This window comes from Triturus cristatus, chromosome 9, assembly GCF_964204655.1.
Source record: "Triturus cristatus chromosome 9, aTriCri1.1, whole genome shotgun sequence".
Taxonomy (NCBI): Eukaryota; Metazoa; Chordata; class Amphibia; order Caudata; family Salamandridae; genus Triturus; species Triturus cristatus.
The window spans coordinates 1,044,688,800-1,044,708,119 of record NC_140592.1 but is presented as its reverse complement, the minus strand read 5'-3'; the positions used below and the strand labels follow the sequence as shown (position 1 = coordinate 1,044,708,119).

At 47.2% G+C, this 19,320-nt stretch overlaps 1 protein-coding gene across 1 annotated transcript in view; it reads left to right on the top strand.

The window, feature by feature from the left end:
- Positions 1-6,261, top strand: part of LOC146799328 (uncharacterized) — a 41,003-nt gene extending 34,742 nt beyond the window's left edge. Inside the window, exon 4 of the mRNA XM_085626892.1 lies at positions 5,560-6,261. Within this exon, the coding sequence (XP_085483018.1) occupies positions 5,560-6,042 (483 nt within the window). The 3' untranslated portion in view covers positions 6,043-6,261. The remainder of the gene's footprint in view (positions 1-5,559) is intronic.
- Positions 6,262-19,320: the final 13,059 nt, after the last annotated feature.

The following is a 19,320-nucleotide window of genomic DNA, read 5'->3' as shown; positions in this document are numbered from 1 at the left end:
AAGTCTTTGTTCTTAGGGGTCCCAAGTCTCTGAACCCAGCCAGAACCAGTTCTGCTCAGCCCTGGAGCACTTTGTTGATCAGGCTGCATCCTTCCTTTCAGAAAGAGGGGGTCTGCCTCAGACGCACAGTGGGAGGTGGAGCCAGCATTCACCTTGCCAGGCACAGTCCTATTCAAGTGCAGGAGCTACCCCTCCCCTCACACCTAGGCAGGTCGCTCTATTCAACCCAGGTCTGACTCAGCCTGCCCTGTCCCTCCAAAACCAGACAGCCAATACACATAATAGCAGAGCAACTGGAAGGCTTAGGCAAGAAAGTACCTATACTCTAAAAGTGGTAGTTTCAAACACAGAATATAAAAATAACCTTCACTAAAAGATGTATTTTAATTTTCTGAGCTCAGGCATACTAGATTCGTTTTTCTACCATGTTCTGTGGGTCAGTTAGGACTATAGAATGTAATAGCCCAGACCTCCCATTCTGGCCTATGGAGAACAGGTAGCCTTACAGTAGTGAAAAACGAAATGGGGTGTAATTCACTATTAGGACATGCTACATACATCAGGGCATGTCCTGCCTTACACATACAATGCGCCCTATCATAAGGGGGGCTTACAGGATGCCAAGGGAAGGTTTAGGGGCTGGGAAGTGGGTGCACTTCACAGCCAAGATGGCAGTTCTGGACTGCACGCAGACACTGCAGTGGCAGGTCTGAGACACACTTTACAAGCTGCTTCTGTGGGTGGCACAAACCAGTGCTGCAGGCCCACCAGCAGCATTCGGTTTACCAGCCCTGGGCACACACCGGCCACGCTACTAGGGACTAACAGGTAAACTGAATAAGCCAATCAGGGATATGCCAATTCACATAGTCATATTTACAAAGGGAGAGCATATGCACTTTAGCACTGATCAGCAGTGGTAAAGTGCCCACAGTCATAAAGCCAGGAGGGAGGCAAAAAGCTTAGGGATGACCCTGCAAAAAGGGCCATTTCCAACAGGGTAGAAATGCAGACCCCTCTGATGCACGCCTTAAAGGTGTCCCACAGTACCACCTGTGATGAGACTGATCCTGTGTTGTAGACAAAGTAATCCACAACCGCGGTGCGCTGTTCAGCCTTGAATACAGTGTCTCGCAGCGCCATGGGGGGGAATCGCCACTGTCTTTCAAAGCCTTCCTCTCCCGGGACTTGTATTGTTAGGAGCACTGGAGAGTGGACGGACAGGGCGCGAGGTAAATGTGTGGCCGATTGGACCCATGGTATAGCTGAATAGGATAGCAGCCAATAGTTCAGTCTCATCCACGTATTATATTGCTGCGCATAATGTGTGTAATCTGTGCCTCAGGGATTCAAATGCCTCCAGACGTCCGTCAGTGCATAGGTATGGCACATTTCTTTTAGCAGCGTGAGTGACCGAGGTTTGTTAACTGGGGACATAGCAGTACTGTCAAGTTTGGGGTCTAGTAGGATATTTAGGTCTCCTCCCAGGAAGGTGTAGTCGGCATCTATGGAGTCTATCTGAGACTGTAAGCGTGTGTAAAAGGCCGGGTCATCTGTGTTCGGGGAGTAAGCTTTAGCTAGAAGGGCCTCATTAACCACCAGTCTTCCCACTACCAGATAAAGCGTCCCTCTGTATCAGTAACTGTGGAGGTATGTACAAAAGGCAATGTTTTATTTATCACAATTGCCATTCCACGAGAGTAAGAACTATAACTCGAGAAAAAGCAGTGGGGTCCCCAGGAGGTTGCAAATCTAGGCAGGTGGGCTGGTGAGAGGTGTGTTTCCTGCAAGTAAACAATGTCAGCTTTGTGCTGTTGCACATATTGGAGCACCTGCCTACCCTTTTTCTGATTTTTAAGACCCATTCTGTTCCACGTCAACAGGGTTACTGTCATGCAGCGACGGGTGTCTACCCAATGTGTCAATGATGATGCGTTAGTAAATAGTGTTGTGTCTGCGAGCCTTTAGCGCAATGTGCTGTTGCGACCATACAAAACAGAACAATACCGTTCAACATTCTAACTCCTACTTTACCCCACCCAAACCTATTAGCTGTGTGCCAGGTTCACTCCCTTTACCTTGTAGATTAAACTGTTCATTCATACTGTGCCAACGCGGTGAACAACCCCAACCGAATGTCATTGTGAAACCACTGGGGGGATGGCAAAGCCACGTGGTCCCCCCACGCATCCGTTCTCTTTATAAATCCAGCCCAACGGTGTCCTCATCCGAGCTTATACGTTAATGTCCAACATTTCAACAATATATCAATGTACAGCTCTGGTACAGTACAGTGCTTACAGCTTCATCGCTGGAATAGGGTCTCAGTTCAATTGAATCAGAACTCAGCTGACTGAGAAAAGATCTGTGCTTGCGCCTGATTGGGCACCCTGTGATGCTACGCCAGGAAAGGCTCCGCAGTTCAAAACATTTTCCCTGGAATACTGCTTGCAAAAGTTCTGAACATCCGTAGGATTGTCGAACACCCTTGTTTTCCCATTGACGTCAGGATTGGGTCTCGGCCCCAGTCTTCTATGCGCTCACTCTACTACGAACCTAGATGGGAATTGCTCGGCTCCGAACAACTCTGCCAGCAGTCTTTCGGTGAACTGATCGAGCCTTCCCGTGTTGGTGAATTCGGGAACACCCATTATGTGCACGTTGTTTCTGCAACTTCTGGCTTCCAAATCTTCATTTTTAGTGCCAACTGTCTTCATGACTCTCTCCAGCCGCTCCATCCGTTTTGTTGCCTGAGCTATGCCGTCCTCAAGGTCTGATATGCGCCCATCTGCCACATCTAATCCAGGCCTCGTGGCGGTCTATGCGCTCACCCAGACCATCAAGTAATTTGTCCAGGGGGTCAAATCGATTGTCTACCACCTTGAAGCCAGACATTAGCTCCAGCAGCAGGGCGTTGGTGTCTGGGGGGTTGCCCTTGCCCAGTGCACCGGAGGATGTGGTTGCTCTCCTATCCCCCGCAGCTCTTACACCTCGGTGCGCAGCAGGCGGCCTCTCGTCTGCTGGTGCACCGCGGCTCTTGAATCAGAGAGGGGGAGGTCTGCATGCTTACCGATCACTGCATGCTCCAGCAGCCCGATTCTGAATGTGGCAGTCCGGTCGATGTTACGCCCTGGGAAGAGCCTGCTGCATCAGTGACTGCTTGCGGTCGCTTCGGTCGTCAAGCAGGCTTCGGAGCAACTCTGTGGGGTGCAAATGGGATCATGTGGTGCTCCGATTGTTCCAACTTGCGGTCCACTGCTGTTTTCAGGCATTTGCCTGGTTTTGATGCCGCTTTTCATGCGCGATATGCAGGGGTTCCATGGAGCTTCAGCTCCAAACGGTCATCGCAGTCGCTGGTCAGGTCACGCCCCCTGGTTTCTGCACCTTAAGTACACATGAATGTTTGCCTGGCCGTCTTGGACTGGCCAAACAGTCATGCGCACTTCGCATGTTCTTCCCCAGGCTGTAATGCACAGCCTGGGTGGAGAACATGCACAGGCTGTCAGTCCCTGTCTGAGCACAGAACCACAGCGCTCATACCAGTCGCGAGGCTGCTGCCATGGTGACAGCAGCATTATGATTGCATTTGGGGAGCCTAGGGGCTGCCGGGAGCCAGCAGAACAACAAGGATGAAGAAGAGGCTGCGGCTGGTGACGGGCGATGAGCAGGTAAGTCTTTTTTTTCTAACCCTCCCTGCCCTCACCCCCCCACCATCGTAACCTACAAGTCGCCACTGGATGGGTATTGGAAGAGAGGAATACTTCTACAAACGGCTGGGAATGTAGGCATAGGGGCTTCTCACAAAGGAGAAATATGTTCACAATGGGCTCAAAAACCTTTTGAAAGTGAAGATGCTTTCATGTAAGACAGTTGCCTGTGTGCGATTGTATACTATGCATATGTATGAATGCAGAACTACTTTCTCATATTAGTAAACAAGAAATCACAACTATCTTGTGCCAATACTTGTTATGTTATGTTATGTTATGTTATTTTGTATTTATAAAGCGCACAGATGCCCCAGCCAAGCGGCGTCCCGGCGCTGTAAAGGACAAGCAACACAACAACTGATAACACGAACCAGTCATGACCACTAAGCCACGGGAAACAAAAATGTTTTCACGGCTTTCCTGAAGAGAAGGAGATTTGACATAGACCGAATACTGACAGGCAGTGTATTCCAGAGGCCAGCCGCCAGAACACCAAACGAGCGGCCGCCCATTCTGGCTCTTTTAAAGCGAGGAACCTCAGCTAGAAATTGACCCGCTGAGCGAAGTGCTCTAGCAGGGGTGTAGGGGGAGATGGTCTGGGCTAGAATGGGAGGGGAGGCAAACTTCAGAATCTTAAAAGTCAGGCACAGCACTTTGAATTTTATTCTCTGCCTGACGGGCAACCAATGTAGATCGGAAATAGAACGCCTAGCCGAGCAAAACTTAGGCAAACCAATCAGCATACGGGCGGCCGCATTCTGCACACGCTGAAGGCTTGTGAGCTCTGCTTGGTTAGCGGCCTGTCTAGCCTCACACATGTACTCCTGGAAACCTTAATGAATTACCAAAAATTACATGTTTACTCCAATGTTAATAATAATATCCTCAACTGAGTTTTAAGAATTGTTTTTAATATCTGTCACACTTTGCACTTTCAGTACTATTAAGTAACATTCATAATATTCTTCCAGCGGAAATACATAAACAGGAGAAACTTAGCTTCTAGATAAATTAAAATTAGTAAGTAACAGAGGAGTAGATGCAACCATTTACAGCTCTTTCAAATATTTAATAAGTGTTGTCAGAGCGACTTCTCCCTTCTGCACCCTTGTGAGCAGAATAGGCGCAGCGTTGAGGACACAGCTTCTATAAATGATCTGCTGAGATCTATGTTACCGTATGTGATTTCTGATCTCATTGACAATGGCATAAATTGTGTCATCAATGCCAACATTTTTGGTGTTGCAAAACTTGGAAAATAGTTGCTGTGCTCAAAACGGTGTAACCTGTTTATGGGAATATGAAATTAAAAAACATGAAAAACTAAAAGAAAAACCTTTCATGTCATTTAACTGTTCATAAGCTGCATCTAGATGTATGAAAATTGTATTCTTTTACATGCTGTTACCCTTCCCAAATCCAGGGCCAGTACTACATTAAGACAAGTAGGGGCAGTTGCATTACTGTGCCATCACAAGATGCCATTTGAGGGTGCCGAATTATACCAAGAGATCTCACAAATTACAGTTTTGCTACAGGAGAGGGAGCCCCAAAGTAGGAGAATATAATTTTCACTAAAGATCTGAGAATCCTTGCACTAGAGCTGCCGAAATGTGCAGAAATTGGGGTGGTTCAAATGAGACACATGCTTGTTCTTTAAAGGTTCTGTATTGTGCATGTCATTGCTTCACTGATCACCTGATAAACATGATGATTGTGCATTCTGCATGTCCATTGTGGATGCTTCTATTTGTTAAATAACTGGGCTTTACACTAAACAGATTTGATTAGTTTTAGTGAACCACAAACTGACCATCTCTCCCTCTTATTTTCTTTCTTTTCTCAATAGGGAAAAGAAAGTGAAGGAACGTGCGGAGTTCGAAAAGACCTCCTCAGACAAAAGCAAGACCAAGGACAAGACAAAGAACAAGACAGGGGTCATGATCATCAAGAAGGACAAGGAATCAGTCCTGGCAAAGAAAAAGACCATGGAGCAGGCCAACGTCATGGCCAGGAACATGGGCAAGAAGGAGTTCAAGGAACATGCCAAGGAGTAGCACAGGGACATGGTCAGGGAAAAGGTGAAGGATACGACCAGGGAAAAGACGAGGGATATGGACATGGAAAAGACCAGGGGAAAGACCAGGGATATGGTCGGGGAAAAGCTGACCAGACGCAAGGCTATGGAGACAAAGTAGGAAAGGGCCATGCAGAGGACAAGGGAAAGGGTCAAGAACATGGAAAAGAAGGACAGGGTCATGAAGCGAGCCAAGGACAGGGATATGATGGAAAGTGCCAGGGTAAAGACAAGGGACAAAAGCAGGGAAAGTAACTCAGGCAATTTCTAGGAAGGGAACGTGACAAGTGATCCAGAAAATAAAAGCCTTCATCTATCAATGCATGTTGTACCACATAGGCATTCAACATGCCTCTCTTCAATTAAACAGCCTTAAAACTGTGCAATCCTCATCTATCTTGGTATTAAGATTTGAAATTGTTAAAATGAATACAGTTGCAATGTATACTTTAAAATAAATGCATGACTCAATAATCACCTCTTCAGTGCATTTTGTGCAAAAAATGCATTATCATTGATTTGTAAAAACATTCTTTCTAAAATGATGTAGAGCATTAGAGAAAAGAATTGCATTGTCAGCTCGTGGAACATATTGCTTACTTTTTAAGATGGGCTTAATTCCCTTTCAATAGTCCAGAAAACTAAGACTCATCAAAACCAGATCTACCTTGATGATTTTTATCCACACCTGGGTTCAGTTCAAGCGGTTGGGAAGACAATGCTTTCGATTTGAGAGAAATGTAGTTTTATAGCTTCCGCTCTCCCATCACTGGCTCAAAATATTCTCTTAAATCCATAGGTCATGGACATGGTATAAGTGCAGCCAATTCAAACTTCTCATGCACACATACAAATCCCATACTCAACACAGGACCAGAATACCTGAACAGCTGCTTATCATCAACCCACCCGACACCTACTCTCTGTCTCGCTCTCACTCAAGCACATTCCTGTATACACAAGAGATAAACTGAAGGATGCTCATTCACCTACTTTGCACCCAAGACATGGACATGGAGCAATCTCCTTCAACACATCAGAGCCTCCTCCTCACTTCTTGAGTTCCTCAAGAAGCGGGGGACCTGGCTCTTCATTTAAAAACCTTGGGGATCACAAACCTATTCACCTGGCCAATTGCCTGGATACCCTCTCGGGTGATTAGGGAGCTATACAGATCAATATAACATGTAACGTGGTGGGCTTCTGTGGCCTTAGTAACTCCCTTATTTTCTCCACCAACAGTGTCATGCAGTACAGGAAGAAATGGTAAGAATGTACCAGTATTCAAATAGAAGATGTAAGGAAAGAGATGCAAAAATAAAAAGAAAAGCTCAAAGAGGGAGTAAGTTAAACAGAAATAAGAGAGAAAGAGAGAGAGGTGTAAGAAATTGATCTGCTTAGTGTATTTTTCACTATATTTCTTTGTTTCGGACTTGTGGGTTCTAGACATATCCTGTTGAAAGATGTCTGTTGAAACACTGCCAAACACACATTCTGTGCAACAACTGAATGCCTTTTTCTTGAAATTCAGCCCATGCTATTGTAGCATTGATAGGACTGTTTCTTAGGGCCTCAAACTTCCACTGGAAAATAGAAAGATATCACTAGCTTATTGTAAGGCAGCATTAAATTAATAGGGCACCCTACATTTTCCATTTGGGAAAGTTTGAAATTGTAGAGCATTATATTTTTTCCACACTTCATAAAATATGTCATGCATCTTAGAGCGCTTTCTCGACTTCTAACAGTTGTGTTGCAGTACTCCTGTTTCATAAGGCTAGAAATAAAAGAATTAGAATCTCATATTGGCCTGAAAAGATCAAAAGATAAAAGATGTAGTAAGTCATTAGATAGCTGGTGTTGTTTTGGTACTCATGAGATATTGAATGTTGTATAACTGGGCCAGCTTACCAGGATATCTAGGCATTCACATGTTTGACCAAATGACTTCCCATCTGTTCATGCCTCTTACTGCTTACACTGTTAGAATCCTGGCATTTGATGTGGAACACTCACAATGCCCAGTAAGAAAGGCAGGGGTGAAAAGGCTTGCTGCCCTCAGATGTGCTAGTGAATACCTGTGCCATCAGCTTTCACAAAGGCATTCCTTCCAGACTCTATCTCCACTGCTCTGTGGAGCATTATGTGGAAAGGCCACCAGAAGCTGAAATGCCTTTCAAGTAGGCTCAGCTGAACTGTTTAGCAGTAGGTGAATCTGGATGGCAAAAGAATTGCCCAAGGAGGCCTGAAGCCATTCAGGATTTTAATTTGAAAATAGTTCTGGGATAATCTAAGTAGCACCGGACATGCTCTTAAAGCAGGAACTACGTCAGACTGTAGAAAAACGTGGTAAGTTAGACCAAGAGAACTTTTTAGTGATTGTACTTAGATAACCTAACAATTATATACTGGACCTTCTTTAAAAAAAAGCCTACCAAGAGGCCTAATGGCACTTCAGAACGAGTCCGTAGGAAGCAGGAGGAAGACTTTGACTCCCAACAGCTAGAAGCAGCCCTGCCTGTTACACTGGAAGAACTAGTCCTACCTTTGCCTGAATTACTCGTATCTAGAAATGATTTCTAAAATGTAGAGAATAGGTGCCCTAAGGTCATCCACAGAGAGATTCGAACCAACCCTGTTCAGGGCAGCTGCCCCACTGCCGGAGGTACTTGGCGTTAGAGTACCTTAAGTCCAGAAAGTCCAAGTTCAGAAGAGGCACCTGCCAGTTCAGATAATCACAGTTAATTAGGGTTTACATAGAAAATTGTGAATCAGTTTTGGGGAGCCTCTTACAACTTATTGAAACAGAATGTGGACTTCCATGGCAATGTAGGTAAGTATTGTAAGACACTTGCTATTGTTATTTAAACAATGAGTTGACTTTTAAGTTCACTAGGGTATGCACTGCCATAATAAGGGGAAGGGGTGGACACAAGCTGTGTCTCATTGTGCTAGTGCACTGAGCAGGCCAGGCCATGCTCACTCCCTTTGACACAGTAGTAATTCAAGTATGCACATTTCATTGAGAGGGTTGTCATGAGTGACTCAAATAGGTGACAGTAGATTTAAAACATGTTTTGGGGATATTATGGCCCCAAATGTTAATATAGTGCTTGGAAAAATTATAGTAACAAAAGCCAAAAGTATACGGTGACAACTGTAACACTATTTGCATTGTTTGCACATAACAGATCAGTTCTTATGTCCTCGAGTAACCCCTGAGAACTACCCTCATATGTATCAAGTATAATCCACTCATAAACTGCTACAGTTTATCTTCAATGCTAAATATGTTTACCCTTAACTCAACGGAGCGCTACCTAAAAAGTGATATTGGAATCCAAACCATAAAATGAGGCTGCTTATGGTTTGAAAAATTGAAGTTTTCAAAGTAACATCAAAACTGGTGATCCAGGTTCCTGCAACAGTGGCATGGGATAATGGGCTAAGCCCGGGCACTCAGTACAAATGGTGCTTTCAACAGTAATAGTTAGGATATCATAAACCACAGGGCTATTATTCCAATGGTAACAAGCTCAACCTGACCAGCTTCAACCAACAGTAAACACCCAGGTATCTAATGTGAAATGGGGAAACTCTTGGAGCTCCTTTTGGAAACAGGAATGGGTGGCACTGCTTCTTCAAAATCGATACCAGGTTGATTGACCTTCCTCCGGCTATGCTCCTGTGCACAATTAGGTCAATTGTACAGGTGCACACTAATAGCCAGTGAGTTTGATGTTAACACAACAGGTTGAGTTGGCTGTGTAGGTTCGCCAGCAGGTGCAATCGTTCAGTATCTGGGGCACATTCTGAAAGATCTCATGATGCAGATGTTTTCGAGACTCCTCGGATTTGGTCATAGTCCATTTGGCTGCAGGTACTTGTGGCTACCCTGGACATCCTTTCACATGGAAGTGTCTTCCATTCATGTCTCAGTCAGCTGGGCCTACATCTGGTCTACAAGATCAGTGAACAGTCCTCTCCAATAAGGGCCGTACAGCTCTTCTTTTCAAGTAGGACATAGCTGAGGATCTAGACTCTTTCCCTAGGGGGAAGAGCAACTTTAAATCATGACATAACACCTCTGATTAGTTGGTACTGCAAAGCTTCTTCAGTCATGACAGACAGTGATGATAATGAAAAAGGGTGGCATTCATATGATGTACATTTAAGTAAGATGCTTGAAGGGGTGCTAGCTAGCACGGCAGCAAGATGGCCGCAATTTTGTGAGGCTGTGGGCAGGACAGCAAATCTGACAATTATAAGGCATCTGCAGCTGGCATTGACACATGTAATTAAGCAGGGGGCACCCAGATGACAATGGAGATCCAAATTATGCCACCTGTGGGAGAAGCAGTGCTAAAAAAACAAAAAAGGGCCGGGACGGAAACTGGCCTTGCTGCACCGGAGAGGGACGTGGCCAAACCAAGATCGGAAACGCGGTGGCACAACCCGCACGTAAAGGTGGCGAGGGCCTGCGCTCGTTGCGGACGAGAGCTGGAGTGCACACCCTGGAGGAGCAGAGGGCTGTGACTGGGCTGTCGTTCTGGGGTCCGACCAAGATCTACATTGTAGAGCGGAGGAGCACCTGAGGCTGCCAGCGGAGGTAGGTTGTTAGCCCCGCAGGATAGGCCTGTAAGAGCCGCAGACGACCGCGGCAGTCCGTGGCAGAGGGTAGGAGTACTGTGGGGGGCCACCGCTGGGCTGCAATCATATGCACTGGGCAGCCCAGCTGACTTGCAGCGATTGCATGCCTAGCGCACTGTGCGGCTGACCGATGAAGACAACAAGAGGGCCGTGCGGACAGGGCCTCCGGCACTTGTGGTGGTTGGGCTCCAAGGGTAACACGGCGGAGTGCGACAGCCATCACAAAGGGAGACCGGCTGGCCCACCAGGACTGATGAGAGCAGGGTTTGCTAAATTGGATGTAATTGGGAAAGAAACGGCACCGGGACACCCACGGATTACTACACAGGCTCTCACCTATAGTGGCGGTGACGGTGACACAGTACAGTGAGACAACCACTCTGGCTGCTTCACAATGAAACCAAGAAGAGAACCAGGCATATTAGGATACACCCAGTGGATAGATAACATTTAGAGACTGAGATCTTTTAGAGTAGGTGAGTCCCTGCTGCCCCCGCGAGCTGTGCAGGGGCCTCGTGGTCTATGCCCTGTGGGACTCACTAGGAGCCAGAGAAGACACTATCCAGACCACCAGGCAGCTCTCCAGATTGGGGCATTCAGGTGATTAACGGCCAGCTTCGCCCGAAGATCGGTAGCCTCAGAAAAACAGGGAACATGGCCCGCTGCGGATATAAGCAAACCAGTACAATGGGGAAAGCTGACACCAGGCAATCGAAACTGGTCTTTGAGCAATGCAAGCCCCCTAGGGGTCCCATGGCCATGGAGGACAGCCAGCAAGACAGAACCGGTAAGCATACGCCCCCTGAACAGGACATTCGAGAAACATCAGGGACCTCAAACAGTCTCTTACAGCTATCGATAATAAAATTGACTCTATCGTAGACAGATTTGACCACCTCAAAGAGAAGGCGATGAACCATGAAGAACGTATTGAGCAAGTTGAACAATGCACCACCACGTTGGAGGACGAGTGCGAGTCGACTCAGTTAAAACTCAGTAAGGAAAAGGTCCTGGAGGTGATCAGAAACAAGAATGAGGATTTGGAAGCCAGGTCTCGCCACAACAACCTGCGAATCGTGGGGGTGCCGGAGTCCACCGCAATGGCGCAAGTGGAAGACTACATAGAAGAAATGCCGTGGGCTCGCTTTGGGAACTCGCTGTCACCCATGTGCATCATAGAAAGAGCGCACAGATCAATGGGCCCCAGTCCACCACCAGGCACGCACGCTAGATTGATTATCGCATGCCTATTGAGAGAAGTCAGAGCTGCTAGAGGAACCGTAACAGTGCAGTTGTAGCAGATGCCAGCCTCTCCATGACAACAAGAGGCGATCTGCAGGACAGTAACTATTCCCCCTTTATTTCCCATTTGAACAATAGTTTATGCTGGCTGATGCTGCTTGGAAAGCACTGAGGTGACCTGCCTCACTCTACAAGATCTGTCCAACCACCCAGATACTACCAGATGGGAAGCGCCAGGCACCTAGCGGCTCTCCCCCAGGGATGATTCTCGTTCTCTGTTTGATCAAAGACTTTAGTTGGTATTGCAGCATATTGGGGGGACAATATTCAGCCTGTTTGGGGGGCTGGAGTGGGTGAAGGGCGGGTTTCATGGGGGATGCTTTTACTGTTGCATTCTAAATGTGTAGTCCCTCCATTCCTTCCCTTTCCTCTTCCCTGACCGGCCCTGCCCTATTCACTGCGTTGCAGGGGGCACTTCCGACAGCATGGAAGCACTTGACGCTGAATGGCCAGATGCAAGATAGAATGAGATGACTAGATTGAAGTGCATTACATGGAATGTACATAGCCTGAATTACAAGATTAAAGTGAGAATAGTTGGCTCACATCTAGATCTCCATGGGGCAGACATCTGCTTCCTGCAAGAGCTTCCCCTCACAGAGCACACACACAAGTGCTTACAAGCAGGGTGGATAGGTGATAGGCATGTAGCATGCTACTCGAACTATGTTCATGGGCTGGCCATACTCATTAGGAAAGGATTACACTGGCGTCATATGCCACAAACAAAGAAGATATGTGATGATAGCGGGCTCATGGGGGGCAGCCTATCAGGCTGATCTCAATATATGGTTTCAATATTGATGAACCTGATCTCTTTGAAGAGATTTAGAAACTTTCTGACTCTCTAGGTTCGGGCGCAATACTGTGGGGAGTAGATTACAATGTAGTGCTCGACCCTAGAAAAGATTTATCAGGTGACTCCCGCTGTCCCCATCCTAGAGCTGCAGCGCAATTCCATCCATAATAGCGGGCGGCTTTCTGGTAGACATTTGGAGGAGCAAAAATCCCAATAGTGCACGGCACGTGTGTGTCTTCTGCCAGGCCTTCCTGGTCAAGGATTGACTATTGATTGGCTTCCTGCGATGCAATGGACTGGGTCGCTGTGGTAGCACACCTGCCCTGGACACTTTCTGATCACTCTCCAGTGCTGATCACACTGGACATACCTGAGCCAGGGCACTGAGTTGAAGGCACGACCAACTGTTTCGGGAAACCATTAGACAGGTGTGAGAGGATGGACTGGTACATGATGTCCACTAATGTAAGTGGCCACCCTGCACCAGTCTGGACAATCCTTATGGTGATTTAAGAGGTCTCAGACAACCTTAGAAAGCTATCTAAGTGGTAGCTATGGAGAGCAGCCTTCAGTCTTAGTCTTGAAGGAGTGTAAAGCAGCTTGTTTTACGAGAATGTAATCTTATAGTATAGATTAAATGAAAGAAAACCACATAAAGTATTTATAAAAATATGTATTTATTATATAACACTATCTAGTACGTTACAGTATCTCCTACATGGAGGTAGACACAAAGCACACAATACTTAAGCAAAGAACTCACAGTAAATAGCACTAATACACAGTGGGTCCCAGGGGTGGACCAAACCATATACTTAGAAAGTGGTATAAGAACCACGACTCGAGTCACGACAACGTCGAGAGGACGTAGAATTGCTGGGAACCCACAGAACTACCCAAGGTAAGTAGATAGGGATCCCACGGAGAACGTGTGCAGTGTGTGAACATGACCTCATGTTCCGTACAAGTCTATGTGCAAGTTGCAGTTGAAATTTTAAAGATTAAGGACCCTTCCCAGTGGACCCTGAAGAAACCCCATGGAAGACAGAAGTTTGGAGAGCCACCCCACCCATGGATACCGTGGTACCCAAGTTCCGTATCCCAGGGGGTTGGGTGCATAGTGTGAAGTGGCGTCAGAAACCTCAGTCGAACCCAATGGAGGACTTCAGGAAAGTGCCGCTGCTGGAAGAGGAGAAAGTGTCTGGAGGAATCCAAACGTGGATTCTGGAAGAGGAGTACCTGAAAGCAGATGGGACAGAGCCAATGTCACTCGGAAGTGACCAGGAGACTTGAAAGACAGATGCCCTCCAATGTCGGGTGCTTCAAGTAAGTTGACGGTTATGTTATGTTATGTTAAGACAAACGCGCACAGATACTCAACAGATTGTCCTGGCGCGAACTAAGAAAAGGAGCCACAGGCTAAAACATTATTCAAAGAGAAGGGATTTTAACTTTTTTTTAAAATCACAGGATCTTGAGTGCAACGAAGCGCCAAGGGAAGAGCATTCCAGGCCAGAGCGGCCTTACGCACAAAGGAGCTCCCACCTAACCTCTGGCGTGTAAATCTAGGTGTCAGCATCAGAAATTGGGAGGAAGACCGCAGCTATCTCAGGGGAACATAAAAAGCAAGCCTCTTCCGAAGATAGAGAGGGCCTAGGCCATACAGGGCCCTATGGGCAATGGCCAAAGTTTTGAATCTTATGCGAGACTCCACCGGGAGCCAGTGCAAAGAGCGCAAATGAGCCCGCACACTACACCTGCGAGATATACCCAGCAGGAGTCTGACGGCCGAATTTTGGATGACCTGTCATTTGTTAAGGAGGTAGCCAGAAATTCCAACATAAAGAGCATTGGCATAATCCAGCCGAGACAGAATCAGGGCATGAACAACCGTTTCTTTAGACGAACTTGGAAGGAGGGGTAAGAATTTCCTAAAAGCTTTCAAAATGCCAAAGCAAGATCCGACCAGCTTTTTAACCTGGGTAGAGAAGGACAGATTCTCATTATACCAGACCCCTAGATTTTTTACAGCAGTATCCATTGCTTTGGGCAAGGGAAAGCGAGGGGGCTAAAGTCTCTCTCGAAAGTTGTCTGGAAAGACACCATACAAGAGGACCTCTGATTTCTCTTCATTACATTTGAGCTGTGCCCGGGCAAGCCAGCTGAAGACTGAAGAGAGACAGTGTTGAGCCATCGAGACTGAATCATTATCCTTACCCCTAGAAAACAGGAGCTGAGTGTCATCCGCATAGGCCATCACCTTAGCCCCAAGTGACTCCGCTAAATAAATCAGCGGAGTAACATATATGTTAAAAAGAAGGGGGCTAAGAGATGACCCCTGCGGGACGCCTGTAGCTACACGCTGCGATGCCGAGACACAAGGGGGGAGCCAGATCTGCTGTGAACGATCTTCCAAGAAAGATTTAATCCATCGCCAAACTGTGCCGGAAATCCCAATCTCAGAGAGGCGATCCAGAAGCAAAGAGTGTGGCACCGTGTCAAACGCCGCCGAGAGATCCAGCATAACCAATGCTGCTCTCTCACCGGCGTCCAGACACTCACGGATTGCCTCCGTCACCTCAAGCAGGGCAGACTCAGTGCTAAACAAGGCACGAAACCCTGATTGGGCCGGGTGCAACAGACCTGATGACTCCACAAAATTGGTCAGAGAACCAAGGTTTGGAGGGAGACTCTCTGGCAAACTTAAGCCGGCGAGGTGTTGAAAGCGCGGACACTGAATCAGAAATCCATCAGTGAACCTAGATAGGTTTCCCTCAAGATCTACCTGAAGAGAGGGCCGAGATGCAGCCAAAGAGCTAGAGAACTGAGTAGGATCTATCTTACTGAAAGTTGATGGGCAAAAGTCAACAGCCTTCCTAACAGGCTGAGTAATTTCCCAAGAAAAGCATATGAAGAAATAGTCTGACCAGGAGACGGGAGAGGGCTTTGCCACCGGAATCGGGAAGTTAGCGCACACGAGATCTAAAATATGGCCCGCCTGATGAGTGGGGTGGGAAACCCATTGAGAAAGATGTGCCAGCTCCAGGGAGCTAAGAAACTCAACCGTGTCTCATGCGTGAGATTGATCGAGATGAAGATTAACGTCTCCCAAAACCAGATAGCGGGAAAAACGCAAAGCGCGTTCAGCCATAGCATCCCCACATGATTTAAGAAACGCTTCCGACAGACCTGGAGAGCAATAAATAAGAGAGCCTCCTAGAGTGAAGTGAGGTGAGAACGGAGACTTTGCCTCCGCAGTTGCGAGGACCAGGCAATGTTGAGGATGACCAGGACCCGGATACGAGCTGTCCCCAGAAGGACGTCGAGTGCTGAGGGGTCGGTGTCTGGCAGGAGCATCAACAAACCTTGGCAAATGCAACCCAGGCAGGAAGTCAAGAAGGTGCATGGCTGGGATTACCAAGGTCCAGGAGACTCAAGCAAGGGAGTTAGGGCAGGCCCCGAGCAATCAAGGGAGTCCAAGGAAAACAAAAGAGACCCTCAAATGGACCCACAGGCTAATGGCACACGAGTCACAAGAAGACCTTAAGCAGCTCACCAAAAGATGGAGGCCACGATGCACACAATGCGGTGTGGCCGAAGATTCTTGTCACTGGAGATGCTTGAGGTTGGGGTTACTTGGAGCATGAAGATTTTCTTGCAAAGATGTTAACAAGCCTTTGCAACTGCAAAGGAACGGGGTACACAGGGGTTCGGTTATTGCAGCTCCCACAAGGACTCCTGGCCTCAAACTTGGTAAGAAGGTAGAGCACGCCTCGGAAGCAGAGGAAAACCATCATCTGTGTTGCAGAGCCCACGGAGTCCGGAGGAGCACGGGATCTGTAGACCAGTCATCTTCGTTGCGGTGCCTGTGATTACTTTGGTTGTCTTTGATGCTTCACAGTCCTTGGAAGGTTCCTGTATGATGCACAGGCACAGACGATGCAGTAGACTGGAAGGGACATGAAGTCAAGCCCAAACGAAGTCCAGCAAAGTCCAAAGTGCCCATTTGGTAGAAGTGCAGTGTTATCAGTTTTGAATCTTATCCCATGATGAATCTAGGGACCTACACCCAGGTAAGCCCTTAAGTACCCTAAGAAAAGGGTTGGGAAGATTCAGGGGACCTTCCCAGGGGAGGGTCTGGACATGTCCTTTCTCCAGTTTTGCGCCAGAGCAGGAGTCAATGGCTCCTAGGACTGGTTTGAACTGGACTATGCACAGGGACACCAAATGTGCCCCTCATGCAGTCTTTCAGGCGTTGGCAAGCACACCCACCCAGCCCTAATACACTAAATCCTGCCTGGGAGGTGGTCACACCTCCCTGTGACAGGATGCCTATTGTTCTGCCTTCCCCTGCTCGAGCTTGGCTCAGCAGCAGGAGGACAGAAATGTGTCTCTGGTCGGCAGCAATCATTTTGTGCTGTTCGGGACTAGAAGACTGGACCCGGGAACACTGAGAGCCTAACGGAGGTCTCTTCCAGTGCTTGGAATCATACCTCCCACACTGTTTAGGGTGTGGGGGTATGATTCCAATATTTTTGATACCAAACATCCTAGGATTAATGCAGCCATTTTTGAGATGGTCATCAAGCGATTCCGCGCTGCCCCTCTATATAGTATATGGCTGTTTCACTGACAACCTAGGAGAATGGACTCCGTAGACTGCAGGGGACAATCTCACTTAGAACCAAGCACCCTTCCCTCAGGATGGTAAAGGCCTGCTATAGGGATGACTTATAGGTTTTAAGTGCAGTGACCCTGAGATATAGTAAACCTATACCTTCAGTAAGTGGTGCATTCACCAACTTACACAGGTTGCAATGGCAGGCCTGTCGTTCCATTTTGAATGGTCTCTCATGGGTGGCATAATATGTGCTGCATGCCAGGGGAGACCTCTGGGGTACCTATGCCCTGGGTACATGGGTACCATATACTAGGGACTGACAAGGGTACCCCAGTATCCAATCTGGGTGTACCTAAATACATAACACAACAGTTTAAGGAGAAATCAGATAGTCTGGGGTCCTGATTAGCAGGATCCCAGTCAGACTAGTCAAAAACACAGTTAGTACCAGGCAAAAAGTAGTGGTAACCATGCAGTAGGATCCTACCTTCCTACAACAGGCAACAATTGAGTACTTCACACTCAACGAGGGCACAGTCGACTCCACCTTGACTATATGGGAAGCATTCAAAACCGTCTTATGGGGAGAATGCATCACTAGGCAGACCGGAGTTCTTCGTTCACTCCGGGAGGACCTTAAGTGACTTGAAAAAGAACAAGACTTTTTTTAACACTAAAAATGGAGACTCGCTGCATCAAACCAGAAATAAAATAGTTAACTTCGAGGAGGCAGCCACACCTGAAGCCTACCATGGATTTTGTTCTGGGAAGTCACTGGTGGGCCTCCTCAGGTAGCCCTGGGCCAGTGACTACATCTCAGAGCTACGCACCTCTGAGAATAACCTGGCGGTAGGTCAGGCAGCTATTCAGTCTGAGATGGTCTCCTTCTATTTCTCCTTATACAGTACCCAACAAGGGACAGCAACCCCCAAACTAGAGGAGTACAGCTATTGTGACTGGAGTAAGGCCATAGATCATATCTGGATGAGCCGTTCACGGAGAAATAGGTGGTCAGAACCATTCAGGCTTTGCCAGGTGACAAAACCCCAGGCCTTGAGGCCTATCAGTCACATTCTACAAGGAATATGCAACGCTACTAGCCCCACATCTCATAAATATGTATGAAGAATCCATGGAACAAGGAGAGGTCCCCCTTCGCTTCGAGAGGCACTCATTATCATGATTCTGAAACCAGATAAAGACCCTCTGAGGTGCGACTCTTACCTGCCACTGTCCATGATCAATGTGGACAATAAGATACTGGCTAAGCTTATAGCAGATAATAATTCAAATACCTTACAAGGGAGGATTCCTTGTTTGGTGAGGGGCCGAGAGGAACTCTATAAGGGAGTACACCCTCCCGTGGGTTACTATCCTAATTTCCCAGGGGGCCTACGCCTGGAAGAAAGTCTGTGCACCCTTTATGGGGCAGCAAAGTACAGAAACATGTTGGCAATAGGGTCCTAGGACCATAATATTCCTAAAAAACCCTAGTTCTTGTTTTTACTATCAGTGCCAGACCCAAGAATAAAGGGAAACTGGGGTCTGGCATTGATTTTTAATCTTTAACCCCCTGACCAAATATCATCTCAGTAAGCTCTCCCTGAAATAACGGTCAAGCCCACCCTGACTTCTAGGCGTCGGGGTGTCCCGATGATGAAGCATCACACCACTAGGGTGTGTGAGGGAATATAATAACAGAAGGACGTGCCTCCTTCCCTACACTTAGGTGGTGTTATACACTTCAAATAGGGCATACCATTGGTCCACCATCTACATACTGTTCTAGTTGGCCACACCTTTTTATGGCAGACTGGTCAATCAAGGGAGTACTTTCAGGTAGAGCCACCATGCATAATTCACGCACACTCTTTGCCACAATGTAGGAGGTTGACCCAACACTGAAAGTGGTGGCGATTTTTCTAAATGTTACCAAAGCATTTGATTTGTTAGAGTTTAATAAATTTGCACATCTTGCCCATATAGGACTCAGCGCTCCATTTAATAAACTCTTTGACGTCTAGTACTCCCACCCATCAGTGCGGATCAGGGTTAACGGCATGATATCTTCTCCATTTCCTGTCTCCCGCGGCACCCGTCGGGTGCCCTTTGTCGCACCTACTTTTTTCCACATCCATGGCCTGCATACGACAGCACCACG